This window comes from Rhinoraja longicauda, chromosome 4 (assembly GCF_053455715.1).
Source record: "Rhinoraja longicauda isolate Sanriku21f chromosome 4, sRhiLon1.1, whole genome shotgun sequence".
NCBI lineage: Eukaryota > Metazoa > Chordata > Chondrichthyes > Rajiformes > Arhynchobatidae > Rhinoraja > Rhinoraja longicauda.
This window is the reverse complement of record NC_135956.1, coordinates 62673467-62697280: the sequence shown is the minus strand read 5'-3', so window position 1 is coordinate 62697280 and position 23814 is coordinate 62673467. Positions and strand designations below refer to the sequence as shown.

Below are 23814 nucleotides of genomic sequence, written 5' to 3'. Positions count from 1 at the left end.
TTAAATTTATAACTTAAAAATAGGTGAGAGTTTATGTGAGGCATAGAGAGGAGGGGGTGGGGGAGAAATGGAGGGGTGATGTAGGGGGGTTTAGTAGGAGGTTACCTAAACTTGGAGAATTTAAGGTTCATACAATTCTCAATAGAGAATTCAATGTTCAAAATGTTATTATCTTTAAATACGAAATTTAGAAGATTACCAGATGGAGCAGAAGACACAGTGGCATAATTGTTATTCATTTCTGTTAGACAATCTATATACTAAAATTCTCGTTTCTTTGTTTGTTCCTGAACTACAGCCAAAACGGTAAATGACAGCGCGACAATTTTAGGCCCACCTTACTCACCGTCGTCCCTTTGGTGCTAATGGAAGAAGTTTCATTGAAATTGGTGTTATATTTTTTAAGTTATTCACATTTTAAAGTTTAAATCTTACTCACCGTCGTCCCTTTGGTGCTAATGGAAGAAGTTTCATTGAAATTGGTGTTATATTTTTAAAGTTATTCACATTTTAAAGTTTAAATCTATCTCCTAGGGAGGGAGGGTAGAGGGAGGGAGGGGGAGGATAAGGGGGGTTGAGGGGGATGGAGTGGGGGGAGGGGAAAGGGGGTGGGGAAGGGGTGGAGGTGAAGGTGAGGAGGGGAAGAGGAGGGGAGGAAGGGAAGAGGGGGGGATGGGAGGGGGAGGAGGGAGGGGGGAGGGAGGGCGGAGGGCAGGGGCGGGAGGAGGGGGAAAGGGAGGGGAGGGGAGGGAGGGGATGGGGGGAGAGGGGAGGGGGGAGGAGAGGGTGTTGCACCAATGCAGGAGAGGTTTGGGCCTAAAGGGTCCACTTGGTCTAGTATTCAACTATCTGGGAGTGGATCCTGTTGAAATTGGTTTTATCTACCAAAACATAATGTGCCTGGGTAACAGAAAGAAGTGAAGAATAAGCAAAAGTATTTTAACAAAGTTTAAGGAGAGCCTAGCCAGGTTACTGAGAATTGTAATTTCTTTATAATTAGCATAAAATTATTCTTTCAACTCTGTGTGCAATTGATTTATAAGAAAACCTGCATGCATATTTCAGGTTACTTTGATGTTATATGTATTCAGAATTCAAGTTAAATGATACATAGGTTCTGGTACATTGATTACAGCTGTACTCTTTTTTGAAGATCTAATCATTGAATGAATCTTCAGATATTATATATGAAGGCACAGTTCAGCTTTGAATATTTCTAAGCATTTTAATTCTTCAAGTCTTCTTGTGGTATTTGAACTTTCATAAAGTGCAAAGAGCATTGATTTTTCTGTAAGATTCTTTTCAATAAGATTAATTGATTTTTTACTTCACGCAGCTTTCCATTTGTCTTCCTTCTGAATCAATTGAAGAGTTACTTTTTGTGACATGAATGTTGACATCTTTTGATAATATATTGTTTCCATCACTTTTTTTCTTCTACATAAGCAGAATACACGTCAGGTTCAAAAAGAAAGAAGAAAATCAGATTAAAATAAATAACAGGAAAGATATGTTAAAAATGATTGCTGGATGTTAAGCAAAGCTTCTGTCTAAAATTAATAGATTTGACATTCATACATATTAATACATTGAAAATAAAGTTTACCTAACTAGGTTACGCTTTGATCTAGTTTAAGAAGTTGCAATATCTTTGGAATAAGAGAATTGTGTTTCACACAAGGCATAGAATAGATGGCATACAGATGAAAAAATAAATTGGTCCTATCAAATTCCTGAGCCATTTTGTGAAGTGGGCCTCAATAACGTGATTGGATATTCACTGTGCCTTGCAACTGCAGGACTAATATTGGCCAGTATAGATCGCCGCCCCATCCGTAGGGACATTGCCCCAGTGGGGGATATGGTCTTGGAGGTGGGGTGAATAAGTCTGCTTGACAGTGTTACATATTATTCTGTGAAGCCTGAACAAACTCTAGTACTTTGTCCAGCCCCGTGCAAATAATGAGTAAAATTTGTATTTGGCTAAATTTTTGCAGCAGCAAGGTTGTGGCTGCAAGGCTCACTCTGAGCCCAGTTGTCTCTCAAAATTGACAGTTCAGGGCCCCAATTTGCCTATAATTTAGGGGCTCCAACTGATTCAGTAACCAGTTCCATTAAATCTGATGTTGGAACAGGGCAGGCAAGTGCCTGATCACAATTACTTGAACTACAAGCTAGTCAAGTAAAAATTGGTATTCAAGAGAGCAAAGACATGCTGTTTCGAAATCAGCAGCTAAACCCTGGAGCACGATTACAGCATAGAATCCAATTTATGGTATTTTCCGCTGACATGAAACTACAACTTTGCAATTAACAGATGATATAGCTCATCATTAATTTAGTGACTGAATTATGTTATTTTGGAATAATGGTATAAAAGTATGAACTAATTTTAAATAATTTTTGATGATGAATAGGGTTGGAGCTGCTGAACTGATATTTGCACTTTGTTGAAATTGCTTCACCAACCCAATGCCACAATAACAAATAATTTTGAAAATTACTAATCCTAGGGGTTAATGGGATTTAATAATTGATCTTTTGGTTGCCACATTCACGATGCTTTATTGTGGTCTTGCAATTATGCCTAACATATAATCATGAAATTAAATCAAAGAATAAAGTTCACCTATCACTCCTTGACCTTCTCAGTGTGTCTGTAATCTTTGATGTAGTCTCTCCATTCCTTCTCTGGGTGAATGGGACCACATTCAGTCCACTCATGCCAGAAAATCACTTGCCATGTCTTCCCTCCCATGCTCACACTATTCCTTCTGCTTCCCTGAAGGAATTCTCCTTAATTCTTCTTATTTTTCATCCACACAATGCCCTTGACAACGTCAACAACACGGCTTGGCATCAGTTTCAGTATGTACAATGAACAATCTCGTCACTTCCATGATCCCATCGTATCCACCAATCTTTAATTCAGCACTTTATCGAATGTTATTTGAAAATTTAAGCAGGTCATTCACTGCTTTGCCTTTTTCCTACTGGACACACCCTCAAAAAACAATCCAACCGTTTCCCTCTCATAAACAATGTTTATTCCATCTGTGCTTGTTTGTTAAGTGCCTTATTATCACTTCTGTAGCACAATTGGACAGATTGTGCTTGATCTCGCCCAATGTCTGCATTTACTTGTGTTTCCAGGAGTCCATCAAGTTTGAGGTGTTGCTATTACAGCCATTCCAAGAAGTGGAGGGGTAAGTGAATGTTGACGAGGACTCAAGGAACAGATTTTGAGGCCCCATCCCTAGACTGTTTGAAGATCAAAGACATAAAACTGTTTAAATAGATTTAAATAATTTTTATGTTTAAAAAATCATTTAAAGTAATCTTACATGCTGTAAATTAATTTAAAGTATTTTGTACCTTTGGAAAATGTGTGAAAGTATTCGTCTAAGTCATCCAACAACAATCCTAGCCATCCAGTAGTAACTCTCTGATTTGCTAAACCTGTTTTGAAGAAGGCACACTGTGTATCAATCTGTGGGTTTTCTGCAGTTGGTAGCTCTTTAGCTGGATGTTGAAGAAATTAAATTCCTTTTACTTTTGGTAAAAGATATTGTTGCTATTCAGATTCTACAGTGATGGCATAAGTACATGGCATGATGGGCAAGTCTCAAGCCAGATAATGTCGGTTGCTTGGTTCATCTGCTGACATCTGGCCAAAATGAACAAAATCTATTTTGCTCTCTTGAATAAAGAATTGTAGTGAACATTCTTAGGCATCATTATTCACAAAATGCTGGAGTAACTCAGCAGGTCAGGCAGCATCTCAGGAGAGAAGGAATGGGTGACGTTTCGGGTCGAGACCCTTCTTCAGACTGATGTCAGGGGGGCGGGACAAAGGAAGGATATAGGTGGAGACAGGAAGATAGAGGGAGATCTGGGAAGGAGGAGGGGAAGAGAGGGACAGAGGAACTATCTAAAGTTGGAGAAGTCGATGTTCATACCGCCGGGCTGCAAGCTGCCCAGGCGAAATATGAGGTGCTGTTCCTCCAATTTCCGGTGGGCCTCACTATGGCACTGGAGGAGGCCCATGACAGAAAGGTCAGACTGGGAATGGGAGGGGGAGTTGAAGTGCTCGGCCACCGGGAGATCAGATTGGCCAACGCGGACCGAGCGCAGGTGTTGAGCAGAGGTTCACCTGCACCTCCTCCAACCTCATCTATTGCATCCGCTGCTCCAGATGTCAACTTATTTACATTGACGAAACCAACGCAGGCTTGGCGATTGCTTCGCTCAACACCTGCGCTCGGTCCGCGTTGGCCAATCTGATCTCCCGGTGGCCGAGCACTTCAACTCCCCCTCTCATTCCCAGTCTGACCTTTCTGTCATGGGCCTCCTCCAGTGCCATAGTGAGGCCCACTGGAAATTGGAGGAACAGCACCTCATATTTCGCCCTGGCAGCTTGCAGCCCAGTGGTATGAACATCGACTTCTCCAACTTTAGATAGTTCCTCTGTCCCTCTCTTCTCCTCCCCCTTCCCAGATCTCCCTCTATCTTCCTGTCTCCACCTATATCCTTCCTTTGTCCCGCCCCCCTGAAATCAGTCTGAAGAAGGGTCTCGACCCGAAACGTCACCCATTCCTTCTCTCCCGAGATGCTGCCTGACCTGCTGAGTTACTCCAGCATTTTGTGTACAAATGTGGGCTCTGGGTATGCTCCTTCCAGTCAACCAATCTGGGTGCAACAATGTACAGTGAGAAGAGAGTTGGAGTGCTGAGCCTCCAAATGGCAGTGCTGGCATCAAATATGTATGCATGCTAAATCATATCATAATCTGCTAGTCCTGACAGAACATTATTGTGTATGAAGGAACTGCAGATGTTGGTTTAAACTGAAGACAGGCACAAAATGCTGGAGTAACTCAGCGGGGCAGGCAGCATCCCTGGAGAGCAGGAATGGGTGACGTTGAAGGGTCTCGACCCAAAAGAGCCAGTTCAGTGGGTCATCCCTGGCATGAAGTTACTCCAGCATTCTGTATCAGAACGCCATCATTCATGCACAAATGCCCTCCCTACAGTGAGAATGTATTTTTTAACATTTGAAATGTTAGCCTGCATCATATACACCATTTCAGGAACCTAAAGGACAACGGTACCACCCAGAAAACATTTCTCATCTTATCTTTGCTGAGCAGTGATGTGCACAGGGACCTGGAGAGGGCAGAGGGGAGGGGAGTGGATCCCCCCAATTTGAATTTGTTGGGGATACATCCGTATGTACATTTTTAAAACAGCCTTCCAAAATCAGCCAGATTTACATCCTGCCCCCCACCCTTGCTTCTCAGTATCATTTCTCAGATCTTTCCAAGAGTGATGTGTGAACCTTTCTCTGAGAAAAATGGAATTTCAACCAGAGCAAAGCTCAAATGCTTTCCCAAGTAAACTTCAGGTCCTGCCCAGGGTGAAGTTCAGACTTACTGACTCACCCCTGTAGAAACTTCAGTCATCCTAGAGAAAATTACAGTTGTTCCTTAGAAAACAATAAGACTTTAGGAGATGTAAGAAAATAACTGCAGATGCTGGTGCAAATCAAAGGTATTTATTCACAAAATGCTGGAGTAACTCAGCAGGTCAGGCAGCATCTCAGGAGAGAAGGAATGGGTGACGTTTTGGGTCAAGACCCTTCCTTAGGAGACATACTTAAAGCATTCAAATTGGACGTTGAAAAAATATATTGGAAAAATTGAAGGAAAACTAATTGGGCTCAAATCTCCTATGAGATATTCCAATTGAGCTAGAAAATAATAATTTCAGAGTTTGCAATCTTGTTTGGATAACATGAACCTACCTCATCTGTTCTAAATATACGCCTTTTCTGCACTGAAGTTCCTGGGACATGCGTTAACTGTTGTTTTCCATTGTGTGTGTTTGTTCCAACAGTAGATGTCCTTTTGTGGGTGCTCACTTTTTCCTGTGCACGAGAAGACACGGTGACATGGGTATGAGTTTGAGTGCTTCCTTCCGAAGTGTCTGTTGAAAAGAGGATTATTTTAGATTGTCAAACTAGCATTCAGTAAATGAAAATTAAGAACACTGCTGAAAAACAACAAATTTCACCAAAAGAGCCAGTTCAGTGGATCATCCCTGGCATGAAGTTACTCCAGCAGTTTAATTCATCGTGCATTTCGCTGGTTTATTAGTAATGACTTTCAGATTTTAATTATTCAGAAACCAAATAAATGTGTTTTAATCTTGTTACATTGGTACAAGGCAGTGATGAGACCACAAATGTAGCGTGTATTTTTATGGTGTTTTTTGATGAGGGCAATTCAAAGAAGATACACTAAATCGATTTCTAGGATGAAGAGATTGTTTTATGAAGAATGATTAAGATAATAATCAGAGATTATAGAAACATAGAAAATAGGTGCCGGAGTACGCCATTCGGCCCCTCGAGCCAGCACTGCCATTCAATCTGATCATGACCTTGAGAGTTGACATTGTAGATATGTCCCCATCCACTTTAATGTAAACACATAGAAGGGATGCATTTTAATTTTCTTTTATATTGAGCTCTTTTCTTTTATATTGAACACATAGAAGGGATGCATTTTAATTTTCTTTTATATTGAGCAGTACCCCGTTCCCACTTTTTCTCAATATTCCATTACCTGAAGAGCTAAATCTAACTCTCTCTTGAAAACATCCAGTGAATTGGCCACCACTGCCTTCTGTGGCCTTCTGAGAATTCCACAGATTTACAACTCTCTGGGTGAAAATGTTTTTCCTCATCTCAGGCCTAAATGGCCTACCCATTATTCTTAAACTGTGACCCCTGGTTCTGGACTCCCCCAACATTGGGAACATTTTTCTTGCATCTAGCCTGTCCAATCCCTTAAGAATTTTATATGTTTTTTATAAGATACCTTCTCATCCTTCTAAATTCCAGTGAATACAAACCCAGTCAACCCATTATCATTGAGAAGCATGTAAAAACTAACTGTTAATGATTGAATATAGTCAAGACTGATTATTTTTTGGACTATGGGGAACAGGCCTCAGAATCGTTAAAAAGATGAAAATCAAATCTAATCTTATTAAATGGGGCAGCAGGTTTGTGGGTCTGTATGGCCTATTGTCACATCCTTTATTTATGTTCTTATTTTTGAACTGCAAATCTCTCCAGAGACTGAATCCCAATCCAACTCAGATAGCTGATATTCCATATGGATAGATATAATTGTTTCTAAATTGAGAATGATCCTGCTGATTTCAAACCATACTTGTTAAAAGTAAACCTGTTTATTAGTGCAATTAAATTGGGATTCTGGGAGCAGGTAACCCATGAATTGGGTCCTGTAACTAATCTGTTAAGTCCAGCACTGTTACGCTGGTCTCAAGGCTTGTACGCCTACGATAAAACGGATCCGGAAGGCTGCCACAAGGATAAGAAAATTTGAATCATCTGTGTAAATATAGGGTGCCAAATCACTGGCCTTCAACCCCTGGAAGTAGAATTATAACACCCAATATGGAAGAACATAAAGAGAACATAGAACAATACATCACAGAAACAAACCCTTTGGCTCACAATTTCTGTGTTAACCTGATGCCAAGTTAAACTAACCTCACATGCCTGCACATGATCTATACCCCCCCCCCCCCCCCCCCCCCCATTCCGTGCACATTAATGTACCTGTCTTAATGGCTTTTAAAAGCAATAATCGTGATACAAGAGAGAGCTCTTAAGGATAGCGGAGTCAGGGGGTATGGGGAGAAGGCAGGAACGGGGTACTGATTGAGAATGATCAGCCATGATCACATTGAATGGCGGTGCTGGCTCGAAGGGCCAAATGGCTTCCTCCTGCACCTATTGTCTATTGTGTCTAATTCCACATCTCTTTTAAAATTACCTTTTCTCACATAGAAATATGCCCTCTAGTATTTGACATTTCCACCTTGGGAAAAATACTATCTATTTACCTATGCCACTCGTAATTTTACAAACTTCTAACAGGTCTCCTTTCAGCCTCCAATGGTTCAGCAAAAATAATTCAAGTTTGTCCAATCTCTCCTTATAGCTAATATCCTTTCATCCAGGCAGCATTCTGGTAAAGCTGCATGTAAACATCTTTAAAGTGACTTGGAAGTGGTAAGGCATAATTGAGGGACATAATGGAGAGAAGCAGCAATGGTTTCAAGAGTCTGTAGAGGTATAGAGTGGACACCAACTGCATCAATTTTTGCGAGGGAACGAAAATAGTGATACAAGTAAATGTAGATCTCCAACAGCTACTTGTAGAATAACAAACCTCCAGCCCTTCAAGTTCAAACTAACAATTCTAGGACTAGTTACATTGATGCAAAAAATCACACAAAGATATTCATGTATTTTTGAACCCCACAAATCACTGGATGGGTGCTGGCATTCTGTGCTTTATTTTACAGTGCTCCAAATACCTGTGAGAAATTTGCAATTATTTTTGCATTGTTGGTTGTTTATTGGAAATAGCTATACGCTATATAATAGATGGGGACCTCTGTGATGTGTGCCTTATATTTATGCTTGTTACACTTTTCCCATTGAGTGCATGTGTGGGCAAGCATCAAGAAGGCAGTTAATATGAGGAAAAAAGCTATCCAATGGAACCAAGTCGTTAACTGTCCAGACCTCAGTCATTCACAGGAGAAATTCAGCACTTAAAGAAATCCAGGTTATGAAAGTACTTGTTCAGAATCCCTGGTGGCATTCGCAAGGAATAATTGAAGCCACAAATGCTCAATTTTATGTTGCATTGGATTTGTCTCTCACACCATCTGTATGCTGTTAAGTATATCTTGAAATGATGTGCACAGCAACCAATCTTTCAGAATTGTTGACTTTCAGTCTTAATTATCCCCTTTCTGTGCAATGAAATGAATAATCATACTTTGTAAAATCAGTAAGATTTAGAGGATCTATTGAACTTGTTAAGCAGATATTCCAGGGAGACATTGATTAGCAGAATTAACTGTCACTGCAGTACTACTTGCTTAATCAAAACATTAACAATTCCAGTGAGTGCTTGTTATTACAGTTAAAGTGTCAAGAAGCAGACAATGAGTAAAACGAAGAACACATAAAGTTAAAAAGCTGCAGTCTAGTCATGGTCTGTGCAATCCTTTATCTTGCTATGAGTGTAGATAATTTGACAGAAGTAGATATGTAAACAGAATAATACTTATTGAAGGCAACAACTATATAAAATGATCTAAAATGTAAAGTCATGTTGTGTTCTCAGTTCTTTATTGGCATCCTTTCACATAGATACATTTCTTTCCCCTAAAAAAGAAATAAACCCATACAAACCTCCAAATATTTAAACATAACACAATGTGTCATTGAATAAATATTTACATACTTATGCATAATTATGAATTGAAACAATTAGAAATTCAACTGAGCAACAAATATCTTCAACAGCAAAGGTGAACTAGTTAATACTGAAGTGTCCACTTCAGATGCCCACATTTCTAGCTGATGACTTCTTCTGCAGGTTGCATGTTGTTTATTTTGTTCTGTCTCCTCACCCACATGCTGCTCGGCATAAGAGCATCATCTCATAACACAAATCCATACTCGTCTGCAATCCCACTTTCTTAGTCACGATCCTCTTGAATTTCATGTGCATATATTAATTGGCCTAAATTCCATTGCCTTTCTTCACGTTTTAGTACAAAATCAAACCGCTGGAGGAACTCAGTAGATTAGGCAGCATCTGTGACGGCAGAGGGATTGTCGACATTTCGGTTCGAGACCCTGCATCAGGACTGAATCTCACCATGAATTTCACATTGTAGTTCCTGATCCTAGTACTTCCATAATCTCCCCACAGCATCGGGTTAATGATCCTGTACTGTCTGGTGACCAGAGGATCCTCATAGTATCTCCCACTTGAAACCATCACTTCCAACCCTAATAATTTGTGCTACCACTTCAGACTTCACTTCTTTCCCTCCACCTCTCCTATTAGGCAGCACCAAATTCATCCTTGCCTGTAAACACCAACCCGTCTGAATCACAATCAGGGAAATATCTGTGGTAGATTGAATAGTGGTTTTCTGAGTAAATGGCACTTGATAGCTTCCCTTTCTGGGCAGGCCAATTTTGTTCAACCACTGTAGCAGAAATTGGATGGCATTAGAGTGTTAAACCATGTATAAATTCATTGGAGTGGAGGGATCAGCTACACTGCATTGCCCTGAATTTTCAACCACTGTTAGAAACTCGTTCTTCAGAGAGCCTTTGGGTTCACAAACTTCAGCCTTTATTGTCAGCTCTGTAGAGATGCATGATCCAAACATCAAACACTTTCAAAAACCTAAATTGGCGATCAACCAGCCAAAAAGCTTTGATTCCAACTGAAAAAAAAAATCAATGTGTTATCTCTGACAGAGACAATCTGGCCAAATGCTGCACAACAATCACACCAACAATTCCTAAATATTTAATGTAGGCATTCTTTGGTGTTACCTTCAGAAACCCCATGCCGTGATGCCACTTTGGGAAAGCTGAATTCATCAGCAGTTCACACTGCCTTCTCTCCAGAAAGGTCTGATCTTCTCACTCACTCATCTTCATTTCTGATTCACTCCAACCCAACAAAGTATTTTTATGTACAGGAATGAGCTGCAGATGCATTTTGTGTCTATCTAAGATATTTTTGTAAAACTGCTCCAAAGTAACATTTTTATGAGTGAGCCTGATAACCATGTCCTGATCAACTCACAGGAGAACACTCCATTTGGCCCAATACCCTCTCCTTACAGCCTTCCCTGTATCCCTACAACTTATTCTTTCTCATGCCCATCAACTCATCCTTGGTTTAGTTAGTACCTAACTTAGACAAAAGGATAATGTTTAATACTTAATTACTCTACTAACACATCTTTGGAATTCAGAGGAAGCTGATGCACACAGAGGAAACCCATGCAGTCACGGAGACAACTTCCTAACTCCATACAGGCAGTACTTGAGGTCAGGATTAAACTCAAGCCCTGGATTGTGGAGCAACAGCACTAACTGGGCTACCACTGTGTCACTCTCTCTTGAAGTAGCTTGAGAAAATCACTGTCAACAACTTGCAAAGGTAAAGTGCTCTGTTCCAGATTAGTCACTACTTCCACATAAGGCAGATAGGTGAATGAATCTGTTACTGCTTTGATGTCTAGTACTCAGTGCAGCAGTCCAGTGAAACAACTCTATAGCCCATTGGAGCTCTGATACATCTTCCATCACAGGAATGACTTGACTTTAGTCCAAGAGATACCATCAGTTTTTCATGGTCCATGACCAGAGTTAAGCATTTGAAGTCAAGTAAACTCCAAGAAGAATAGATAGATTTTCTATTTGAACTTTGCAACATATTTCCACTGGAATTGAGCGTGCCGAAGCATACCTATGGGCTCATTCTATTAATTGGGTAATGGATGCATTCGTCTCATTGCAGGAGGCATCATATGACAATCAGAATTATTTTTCCGTGTCACGTGGTCAAAGTGAAGACTCATAACTATGTTTTGCTGCATATAACGCATAAGACCTCTGTTGTTTTTTTAACTGAGTGCTGGGGATCCCCTTTGTCAATAAATTGCAAATGGCTTTCAAGGTGATGTACACACTTGGACTAAAGTTGGAGTGGTATTGATCATCCCGATGGATGAGTGAAGCCCAGTAACATTAGTCAGCTCTTTTGTATCAAACACATCTATCACCTTTAACATAATGAAGTCTGCCCATTTTTATGCTATCTGAGTCCCTGGTAGACAACTTTGGATTACATAAAATCACATACATTCCAGCTATAGTTTGTGTTTCCTCTCTGGTTATGCTTGATCCACCTTCAATGGTTGCTGTTCTCTCTCTGTGTCAATGACATATAAGCTGCAACCTCTGTACACATTTGTTATTGAGCCCCCATTCAATCGCATGCAGAATGGTTCAGGCATCATGAGCTAATTCCATGAATAAATCTTCCGAGGTGGACTCTGCTCATTTTTCTGGGTTGTGTTTGGTATTATTCTGTGGGACCTACGCAATTGCACAGTTCTATCTGCCTGAAGAACCACCGCTGATAAGGTTGCCCACTCACTGTGTTGGACCTTCACCAACATTACATTTTGTTCTAATTCATCCACTTTTTCCTCCACCTGTAGTTTAAAGGCATTCAAACAGGTTCTGGATTATGATTAATGGATTTGGCTCCACAATGAATGCAAATATGAGCTTTGTACCCAACAATGTCTCTCTACTAATCACTGGAGTGATATTGTATTGGGCCACAAACTTGTGTAGGGCCACATGTGCCTCAACAGCCTATGCCCATTAATACTGGTCATCTTGTGTAATTTGACACAGCCATTTGCCACTTTTACCCCATGCCTCTGCCCTGAACTGTGCATAACAATTTCCCAAGAGTTTGTGATACCTCCTTAGAGTACGCCTGTGGAATGGAATTGTAGCTTACCATTGGAATTTGCAATATAATTTGCCATTGGAATTATCCTTAACAATCCTTCATAACCTGTCATAATCCAATAATGGGGGATCCACAAAGGTATCACTTGCTATCTTTGGTAGAGAACCGTTTAATGTAAACTGTAAAACACTGTTGGCCCATATTGAGAACAGCAATGCACTATTAATTCTAGGGGCTCGTCCATAGAGTGCTCCTCTGTGACTTTTTCCATTAGAGTCGTACATCTTTTTCATGCATTTTGAGACCCTGTGACCAAATGATCCTGCCAAGGCCAATGCCTGTAATGATGTACATCAATATTGTGGGCAAAGAGAATGCTCTATCACCATCCTTTTCCGTATGCCTGGCAGAATCATGTTTGAGTCACACTGTCTTAATCATCATTTCCTTATTAGTGGCCACCCCACATGCTCCCACCAACTTTTAAATACAAACACATTATGACTAAATTACCTCAGCAGCCGTACTGTGTGCTAAAACATTCTACAGTGTTCCTTGAGGCCAATGCCTTTAAGCTGGCCATGTATTCGGCACTTCCTCTGGTCCCTGATTCCATGTGGTAAACTTACAGCACTTGAAAATCTTCAGTGGCATTCCATTAAAATGGTCATTGAAGATTTTATTCTGTCATTATGTGGATCCATGTCCGTGGTTCATGGTACCAGTATTCAATTCCAGACTGGCAAGAATATTGCTTTCCTCTACTTGCCAATTGTTACATTTTGCTGTTCTGGGTCCTTTCTGGAGCCTAGATAATTTGCTTATCCCAGGAATTGTTTCTACTCATTCTATTTATAGAACAATTAGTTTCACCGCATATTCAACATATCCACTGACTGTCATCTATAGAGAAGGAACCTATTCTTTATTTTATCTGCCTGGATCACTCTCCTCCAATTATATCCAAAATGCTACATCAGTGCAGATTTCTTCATGCTGGTGCAAGCTTAGGTGCTTGGACAGAGGCATAAAAGTATCCTTACTGAGGCAACAACTCTCAACTGAACAGCAGTGTCTGCTAAATCAATGTATCAGAACTATACTACATGGTACACTCTGTTCTAAAAATACCCTTGCACTTCATAGATTGCAATTCTGAAATGAAAAAGCTATCCCAAGATTATTAAAGTGTCTGAAAGAATCTAAAGCTTTAATCTTATTCAGACCTTTTGTTATTTTTCTATGCTTTGATATCATTTCAAACAAAAGAACCTCCCTATTGAGAAGGAGGACTTGTGTCACATTTTTCATTCAGTGCAGAGTAAGTATATTTCCATTAATGTGTTATAGGCCTACACATCACTCAATGAAATCAGAAGATGCAAATGTTGAATATGACCGTCTTATCATTTTGATAAAGGTTATCCTATTCAAAACAAATACCATTTCATCCTGAAATTTCATTGTGTCATGGAATATGAAATTAGCCTAATGTTAACACCAAAATGTTAGAGAACATTAATAAAACATGACATTAATAAAGTAAATATTATTTCACACTACTATTTCATCTAAATGTCAGCAATGTTATGCACTTAAAGTTACATAAAATAATTTATGAAACCAGGACCTAGTAATCTTAGCTCAATTTCATGTTATCCTTCAGTTTCATACACAAAGCAGTAATATGCCATTATGGACGATTAAGTTTCTCACACTCAAATTAAAAAAATATCAATAAAGCACCAGAATGTCACCCAGAAAGTAATTTAAGAATACATGGTTGTGTTATATAGTTTTCTGTTCAAGAATTTGACTTCAATTCTCACAAGCCATTAAACTAAACTCGTGAACTGTGCCTTTATCTTCTAAACATTTAAATTCAATTTTACATTACAAAACGTTGAGGGAGTTTTTCATTTTCAAGTTACAGTCATTACAATGAAGCAAACTTAGCCAAGAATAGTATAAGAAAATAACTGCAGATGCTGGTACAAATCGAAGGTATTTATTCACAAAATGCTGGAGTAACTCAGCAGGTCAGGCAGCATCTCGGGAGAGAAGGAATGTGTGACATTTCGGGTCGAGACCCTTCTTCAGACTGATGTCAGGGGGGCGGGACAAAGGAAGGATATAGGTGGAGACAGGAAGATAGAGGGAGATCTGGGAAGGAGGAGGGGAAGAGAGGGACAGAGGAACTATCTAAAATATGGCCAAGAATAGTGATAATTTGAGAATGAATTAAATGCAAAGGTGACAAAAACGTAATTGTTATGAGTTTTGGTATTCATTTAAAATCTATTAATTTGAATAACTTCATGTTTAGCTCAAACTTCAGGCTTGCATTTTTTTGACCGGTAACCAAAATCATTGTTTAAAACCATTCTATTAATGTCAAAGTTTGAATAGTTGAATTAAAGTTAGAAGAAATGCATTAATAATTAGGCTATGAAGAATTGCTTGGCTTATCCCAGATTTCTTCTTACCCATTTTTTTTCTGAAAGTGCCAGAATAACAAAACAATAAAAAGCAGTCTCCACAATTTCAGATGACATAAGTTGCATCCTGACTGTCACCATGTTATAAATAAGAACATATTTGACATGGAAAAGCATTTTAAATCCTTAGATGTTTGGAGGTCAGAATTTGATCAACGGATTCACTGGATCTTTGGGTGAGTAATCCCCTGTGCCATTCTTTGCAAGCAACTCTACTGCAAATATTCATACACTTTAAAAGGAGTTGAAATATAACCTAGAAGGCAATACAAAGTGTGTGATAGTGAATCAGCAGCCTGCTTTAAATTCACATGTTTCTTTCCACTGATGTCAATGCAATAAAAGCTTACAAGCCCATTGCTGATTCATTGCCAACTCATTTGCACTGTCACATACACATTGGTTTCTGCCTCAAACACTTCATGTAGTCATTTTTAGAATGTGCCAATAAGTCTGCAAGTTAAAATAATTTTCCTAAACTTTTTCAATTCTCCAACATGGCAATTATAATCATCCCCACTAAAATAAAATATCTCTTCTATTATTATTTAAAGTACTTATTATTATTATTATTATTCTAGCTTTGTTGCTAGAAGAGGTAAAATAGAGTGAATTTGCTACTGTGGATGCAGAGAGCACATGATCAATTATCCTACATAGTGCCCTCCATAATTTTCTCCGAGATCTTCGGTTTCCTCCCACACTCCAAAGACGTACAGGTATGTAGGTTAATTGGCTGGGTAAATGTAAAAATTGTCCCTAGTGGGTGTAGGATAGTGTTAATGTACGGGGATCACTGGGCGGCACGGACTTGGAGGGCCGAAAAGGCCTGTTTCCGGCTGTAGATATATGATATGATATGATATGATAATGTTTGGGACAAAGAGTCATGTTTAGCATTTTGTTCCATGTCCCTTGCATGCAATGACTGCTTGAAGTCTGCGATTCATGGACATCACCAGTTGCTGGGGGTCTTCTCTGGTGATGCTCTGCCAGGCCTGTATTGCAGCCATCTTTAGCTTATGCTTGTTTTGGGGGCTAGTCCCTTTCAGTTTTCTCTTCAGCATATAAAAGGCATGCTCAATTGGGTTCAGATCGGGTGATTGACTTGGCCACTCAAGACTTGACCATTTTTTAACTTTGAAAAACTCCTTTGGTGCTTTAACAGTATGTTTGGGATCATTGTCTTGCTGTAGAATAGATAACAGATAACAGATAACAGAGCTTTATTTGTCGTTCGGCACCGAAGTACCGAACGAAACTACATAGCAGCCACAGAAAAAAAGAACACAAGACACATAGCCCCAATACAAACGTCCATCACAGTGACTCCAAACACCCCCTCACTGTGATGGAGGCTACAAAACTTCCACTCTCCTCCCCACGCCCACGGACAGACAGCTCGTCCCCGACCGACCCACACAGTCCCCGCAAGGGGATGGAAGTCCCCCCAGGCCGAATCGCACCGGGCGCTGAAACGTCTCGCGGCCGAGCCGGGCGATGAAAGGCCCCGCGACCAAGCCTTGCGCAGCTAAGTCCCGTGGTCGAGCCGCACCAGCGATGTAAAGTCCCGCAGCCGAGCCGCACCGGGCACTGTTAAGTCCCGCAGCCGAGCCGCACCGGGCGATGTAAAGTCCCGTGGTCGAGCCGCACCAGCGATGCAAAGTCCCGCAGCCGAGCTGCACCGGGCGATGTAAAGCCCCGCGGCCGAGCCGCACCGGGCGATGTAAAGTCCCGCAGCCGAGCCGCACCAGCGATGCAAAGTCCCGCAGCCGAGCTGCACCGGGCGATGTAAAGTCCCATGGTCGAGCCGCACCGGGCGATGCAAAGTCCCGCAGCCGAGCCGCACCGGGCGATGTTAAGCACCGCAGCCGAGCCGCACCAGCGATGAAAAGTCCCGTGGTCGAGCCGCACCAGCGATGTTAAGTCCCGCAGCCGAGCCGCACCGGGCGATGTTAAGTCCAGCGGCCGAGCCGCACCGGGCGATGTAAAGTCCAGCGGCCGAGCCGCACCGGGCGATGTTAGGCCCCGCAGCCGAGCCGCACCCCGCGCCGTGAGGAAGAGAAAAGTTTCCCCCACCCCCCCCCCCCCGCCACCCCCCCACCCACACCACCACCCCCCCCACACATACACAACCAAAAAAAAATACAAAAACCATCCCAACACCGACACACAACCAAAAAAAAAAAAAAAAAAAGACGAACAGACTGCTAGCGAGCCGCTGCCGTTAGGCGCCGCCACTTCCGCCGGCCAATGCGTTTTGAGGCATTTGTTTGAACTTGAGGAGATAGGATCTGTCTATACACCTCAGAATTCATTATGCTACTACCGTCAGCAGTTGTATCATCAATGAAGATAAGTGAGCCAGTACCTTCAGCAGCCATACATGCCCAGGCCATAACACCCCCACCACCGTGTTTCACAGATGAGGTAGTATGCTTTGAATCTTGGGCAATTCCTTCTCTCCTCCATATTTTTCTTTTGCCAGCACTCTGATATAAGTTAATCTTAGGTTCTTTGGAGTGCAGGGGGTACTCCTAAGGACCTTCTACAACACTGGTGGCATCGGCCATTTTCTATGGAGTGGTCTGCTGGAGCAGCAGCATCTCAGCGACAGAAAGGAAGAGACTCGACAAGCTGGTCAGGAAGGCCAGCTCTGTCCTGGGTTGCCCCCTTGAATCAGTGCAGGTGGTGGGAGAGAGGAGGATGATGGCAAAACTAACATCGCTGCTGGACAACGACTCCCACCTCATGCAGGACACTGTCACTGCACTGAGTAGCTCCTTCAGTGACAGACTCCTTCACCTCAAGTGCATGAAGGAGAGATATAGGAGGTCCTTCCTTCCCGCTGCTGTGAGACTGCACAACCAGCACTGCTCCCAGCAGACGAGTCAACAATAACAGCTAAGAACACACAGAAAACTGATGACAATTTATGTATTTATTATTTATAATGAATGATTTTGTGCTCTCTTGCTATCCACTTTGCTGCTGTAACACTGTAAATTTCCCCGGTGTGGGACGAATAAAAGAATATATTATTATTATTATCATTATTTTCATCTCATCTGTCCACAAGACCTTTTTCCAGAACTGTGGTTGCTCTTTTAACCACTCTTGGCAAACTGTAACTTGGCCATCCTATTTTTGCGGCTAACCAGTGGTTTGCATCTTGTAGTGTACCCTCTGTATTTCTGTTCATGAAGTCTTCTGCCGACAGTGATCATTGACAAATCCACACCTGACTCCTGAAGAGTGTTTCTGATCTGTCGGACAGGTGTTTGGGGATTTTTCTATATTCTAGAGAGAATTCTTCTGTCATTAGCTATGGAGATCTTCCTTGGCTACCAGTCCCTTTGCGATTAGTAAGCTCACCAGTGCTCTCTTTCTTCTTAATGTAAATGTAAATGTAAAAAACCTTTATTGTCACTACACAAAGTACAGCGAAATTAAAGCAGTCCAGATGATGCAATCACACACAGCAGAGAGTACAAAGGATAAACCTTTATCCATAACAAGCTAAACCTAATCTACTGAATTAAACAAACTGACTTCTAATACAATATAGACAAAACGATTACAATACGGTCAAGGCAGTGTACAGTGCAATCAAGACAGCAAGTTATTGCACGGCAATGAGAGCTAACATATTGCAAATGCATCGGTAGTGCCGTTTAAAAAAAAAAAAAAAAAATAATGTGATTAAATATAAGGTGCGGTCGGGTGTAACATGTAATAAGTTTAGCAAATGTTAAGCAATATAAGTGCAGTAGGATGTAAACATGTATTAAATTGAGGCTTATGTTTCCTGACAAGCAACTGACAGTGTTCCGATTAGTTCCGTTTCTTCCATTCAGTTTTATGTGAGTGTCTGGCAGTGTTCAGCTCGCGTATGACGCTGTTCCATGATGTTCCGAACAGTTGATTTTGGTCAGCCTAAGGTTTGGCTGATGTCTCTAACAGTTGTATTCTTGTTTCTCAGTCTCCTAATGGGTTATTTGACTTTCATTGGCACAACTTTGGTCCTCATGTTGATAAACAGCAATAAAAGTTTCCAAGGGTGATGGAAAGACTGGAGGAAAGACTAGGTGCTGAGAGCTTTCTTATACCTGCATTAAAGGAGGCAATTAAACACACCTGAGCAATTACAAAGATCTGTGAAGCCATGTGTCCCAAACATTATGGTGCCCTAAAATGGGGAGACTATGTATAAACACAGCTGTAATTTCTACATGGTGAAACCAAAATGTTAAAAAAATGCCCTTTAATAAAATCTGACAATGTGCACTTTAACCACGTGTGACCTTTTCTATTACAAATCTCAAATTGTGGAGTACAGAGGCAAATAAATAAATGATAGGTCTTTGTCCCAAACATTCTGAAGGGCACTAAATGAGATGCAGATAACCATGGCTCAACACCTAAAGCTTCTGGTAGCTGTATCCTCCTAGAGACTGCGGTGAGGATTTGCAAAGTGTTCTGTAATGATAGTCTAGTGCAACCAGTTATTTGAATTAGTTTTGTCAATAAGAGATCGGTTGTGGTGAGCTTGAGAGTTTTACTGGTGTGTGGCACATTATAAGGGGAGATGAATTTCTAGTTAGTAATTAACACAGCCAAAGGCATCTATCTGGCAAGGTACCAAAGCATCATAAGAGTAAAACAGAGGCACAAAGTGAATATCAAATGGGATGATTAAAATGTTTCCTTGGCTTTTGTCAAGGTTCAAGATATAATAAGGTTTGGAATATTGATTTTTAGTCTTGCATTCATTGACTGTAGCAAAATATATTATTTTACATTAATTGTTTTGACTGGATATGGACATTGATGGCAAGACCTGCATTTATTGCCAATCCCAAATTGCACTTGAGAAGCAAACTGCATTCTGAAACTACTACAGAAGGTTTGGTTTAGAGTTTAGAGATACTGCATGGTAACAGGCCCATTGCCCCACTGAGTTCACACTGACCATCGATCACCCATCACACTAGTTCTATGTTGTACCAGTTTCTCATCCACTCTCTACACACTCGGGGCAATTTGCAGAGGCCAATTAACCTGCAGACCTGCATGTCTTTGGGATGTGGGAGGAAACTGAAACACCCAGAGGAAACCCACACAGTCACAGGGAGAATGTGCAAACTCCACACAGACTGCAACCAAGGTTAGGATTAAACCTGCGTCTCTGGCACTGTGAGGCGGCAGATCTACCAGCTGTGTTGCCCAATGGTGTTGTGTGGGAGATCTGAGATGAACAGTTAGCTCTCATGAAGGAATCATAAACTAATCCATGTTAGGGAATATGGTGGTTCGATGGGACCATGCATGTAGTGATGTTTCACTGTGTCTCATGCTGATCATTTGAGGAGGCTGATGATATGGATTTGGAAGATTCTGTGGAAGAAATCTTGATCAGCAGCAGAAGGAAATTAAGATGGAAACAGGAGTGAAATGGGATTTTTATTTCCTTTTTATCTATACGCAAATAATATGGGCTTCGTTGGTAACGAGATGTTGTAAGGCTCATCTCTAATTGATATATTGCTGAATTTACTCAAAGCAGCCATGTTAAAAACATAGCTGTATAACTGCACTTTAAAAAAAAAATCAATTACATCGTGCAAATGCAGTTTCAATACCAAGTACCCATAGGCAGGTGCTGTTTCAACTTTTAACATCCCACACAATTTATTTTTCTTTGCTCAGTGGAATAATGTGATAAATTAAAAAGATTGCCATTTCACTTTCTATTAAAATTTCTTTCATTTCATCATTCTCCAAAGTATGATTGCTTTGCTGAGCATCAAGGAATCCTGAGACTTTGATGGCTCACGCTTTTAATTCTGCATCTCACATTCACTCTGACTTCACTGATATTGCCCTTCTACACTATCCCTGTGAAGATCAAAGTTAAGGTGAGGAACCATCCTTTTGATGAGGCACCTAAAAATATTAGAATATTTAAAAAAAGTATCCAGTTGTCTCTTAGACTGGAGGTGCTTCACTTTTTCAATTGCATCTTTTATTTTTCTATTTCTTCATGCTTGCTCTGCACTACAGTATTTTTTTACTCTTACCTTCTATTCTATTTGCACCATCGTTCTTACTCAAATATCCTTTCTTTCCCCACTTCTATATTTGCCTGAAACATATAGTATAAGAAAATAACTGCAGATGCTGATACAAATCGATTTATTCACAAAATGCTGGAGTAACTCAGCAGGTCAGGCAGCATTGGAAATGATAAGTCTCCCCATAAATGTTGATTTTTTTCTCGCATTTTCTCTTTCCATTTGTAGTTTGACCCATCTCATGGAAATATATGTTTGATATTAATCACAGAGCATTCTTATGTTAGTAAACTTCAGATTGCTTTTCCTGAAATGTTTGTCCTGAATGTTATATACCTAGAGCCCTGAACAATAACACTCGACTTCCTTTACATATTGCAAAAGCTTCTCTTTATTTTCATCATTTTCTGTTCAAACATAAATATTAACTTTATGACAAGATGTAAAATTATATGGTAAGATACTAATTGTACCAAATAGTGCAGAATGGAAATTCTTAGGAGGATTAAGATTGGTTTTGGTCAGAGCAATCGGGGCGGGGCAACTAGGAGCCATTTCATGCCCTACCCCCGAACTTTCCAAATGAATGAATACTGTGTGCCAAAAGTTTTTTAAAAAGGCTGACGATTCATGCTGGCATGTATGAAAAATTGGGGATAAATTTGGTAATTTGCTTTTCAGGTATAAAAGAATCTTTGCCGATCAACTACCAATTATTACGTGTCCGAATGATATGCACCAATGAGAGCTTTCACAAGATCTAAATTACTAAACTTATTTAAAAGACAAACCTGAGATATATGTAGTTAGAGATCTTCCAACTGTCGCGTATGTCATGGAACAATAATCAATTGAAGAACGGCATTCTGAATACGCAGTAAAGAGCTTAAAAACAAGCCTAAAGTACACAAACGATTGAAACATAAATATGCAATCTACAACCTAGATGTTGTGCTGTCATTCGGACTAAATTACTTCCATCTGTGTCAAGTTAGTCGTCAATGTCTATTTGAAAAACTAGAACATTTAAAGCCTCGAGAACGGCCAATTTTTCAATATGATGGAAGGGACTTGTCAGGCTGCATGTTTTTGCCTACTTCCAAGTATGATCTAGCAACCAAGTATCGGAAGTGAATTACCTAGCCCACGCTGGGGTAGATTTGGTCGCGGCGGCGGGTATGACTCGACCATATCTGGAGCATTATTGCAGAAAAAGAACCATCTCTGCCGATCGCACTAATAATCAACACCACCCACGCAGCGGCGCCTTCAAACTTTTTCTCTGGTCAGTTTTGGACCCTGAAGATTATGCATGTGAAAGGCGGGTAGTAAACAAGTCTGGGAGTGTTGCTATAGAGACCAGGACTTCAAACAAGCTCGTTTCTGTTTTTCTTTAATTTTTTTGTGGCAAAAATTGTCTCCCGATGGTGACTTGGATTGCAATGCGTTTCAGAATATCTGTGGCCAAAGACATCGTAAACGAGATCTGTGCCTGTTTAATATTAATCCGACAACCACCGGCCATCCAATGGAAGTACAAACAATACTCGAATCAACTGCTGAATTGTAAATCACGAAACTGGAAACTGGACCTTGGATATAGATTTGAAAAGGTATAAACAGGGCTTCGCTGCCAACACCAAACCCAACCCAAAAACATTCCCGACTCTCTTACCAATCGCTCAAAGCAAGCCGTGAATCCCCGCCTCTGCCCAATTAGACTAAACACATCCTTAACAATGAAACTAAATGTAACGTTGAAGTCAGTGTAAACCCACCCTGCTCCCAAAGGAATAAACTAAACACAACACTAAACCTCATCCAAAGCCAACCCCAGATGCATTTGTGAGACCCCCTCATGTTCGAGCTGCCCTCGACATACTGGTTTAAAATCGTTGAGCAGTAACGCATACAATATAACGCAATGAGACCTGCTTGTCGACAACCCCCAGCCCGTAAAGCAGCACTGCTTACTGGAGTACACATGCATGGTACCCTTGTCCAATGCATTAGATTCGACTGGCAAAGGCACATCCACGTCGGTGTTGGTCAGCCACGTTGATTCAGTTTCTCTGGTCCAGCTCTCGTAGTACCTGGGCTCGATCGTATCAGCCCGACTTCCACCACAGCCCATCCTTTGTATTTTTTCTCCTTCTCCTTCTCAAACCTTGCTGGTCCGTCCGATTTGCAGATCACCAGAAAAAAAAAAAAAGCAGCCCGGCTCTGTGGACAAACGGAACCGTGCTTGTTCTCTGTGGACAAATGGAACTACCTGGCGGCTAAAACCCACCCGCTGAAGATCGAAAGGGGTTCATCGTCCCCATAGTTGGAGGAAATGTTATGTTGCGGGTGAGTGGCTGAGAGAAGCAGTCGGAGGCTCTAAACACGCTGCTGCCGCTTGCCAATGTCAGCAGCCTGACGTCAGGGATTGCGTGCTCTTCAGGCGAAGCAGAGGGTCATCTGAAAGCTCAGGATATTGTGATCAGACACCTGCAATCTTAGAGGAATTGGCAAAAAGAGCAAGCTGACGATTTTCCTGATAAGATGCATTCATGGAACCAGTAACAACATTATATTTTAAAGTGCTGAGCGATAGGATGAATTTTCTCTCTTTTCAGTAGGAATGTTATAATCTGATTCTTATTTTTCTAAGTAATTTTCTGCATGATTATCCAGAATATACTAGCCACCCAACGTAAGCCTCGACCTGCTCAGCAATTCTACATATAATTTTGTTACTTGTCCCACTATAGAATCTTATGAAAATCATCAAATTGTTGTAATTGCCAATTATTCTAAGAAAGCAGGTGCCTGATTATACATTATGCAT

The 23814-nt window shown here is 40.9% G+C and overlaps 1 protein-coding gene across 1 annotated transcript; it reads right to left on the bottom strand.

The window, feature by feature from the left end:
- Positions 1-622: 622 nt before the first annotated feature.
- On the bottom strand, positions 623-23422 carry LOC144593169 (uncharacterized). The gene is made up of 3 exons (XM_078398654.1): positions 22959-23422; positions 5803-5984; positions 623-1437 (listed from the first exon to the last, which is right to left on the bottom strand). Exons 1-3 carry the CDS (start codon positions 23116-23118, stop codon positions 1324-1326), a joined length of 456 nt encoding a protein of 151 aa, XP_078254780.1. The 5' UTR covers positions 23119-23422; the 3' UTR covers positions 623-1323.
- Positions 23423-23814: the final 392 nt, after the last annotated feature.

Excerpts from the sequence above, each read along its gene's own strand:
- LOC144593169 (XM_078398654.1), bottom strand. The coding sequence starts at position 23,118 with ATGGGCTGTGGTGGAAGTCGGGCTGATACGATCGAGCCCAGGTACTAC. Across the intron at positions 5,985-22,958 it reads TACCATGCATGTGTACTCCA|ACACTTCGGAAGGAAGCACT; the intron begins GTAAGCAGTGCT and ends TCTTTTCAACAG. Across the intron at positions 1,438-5,802 it reads GTATATTTAGAACAGATGAG|AAGAAAAAAAGTGATGGAAA; the intron begins GTAGGTTCATGT and ends CTGCTTATGTAG.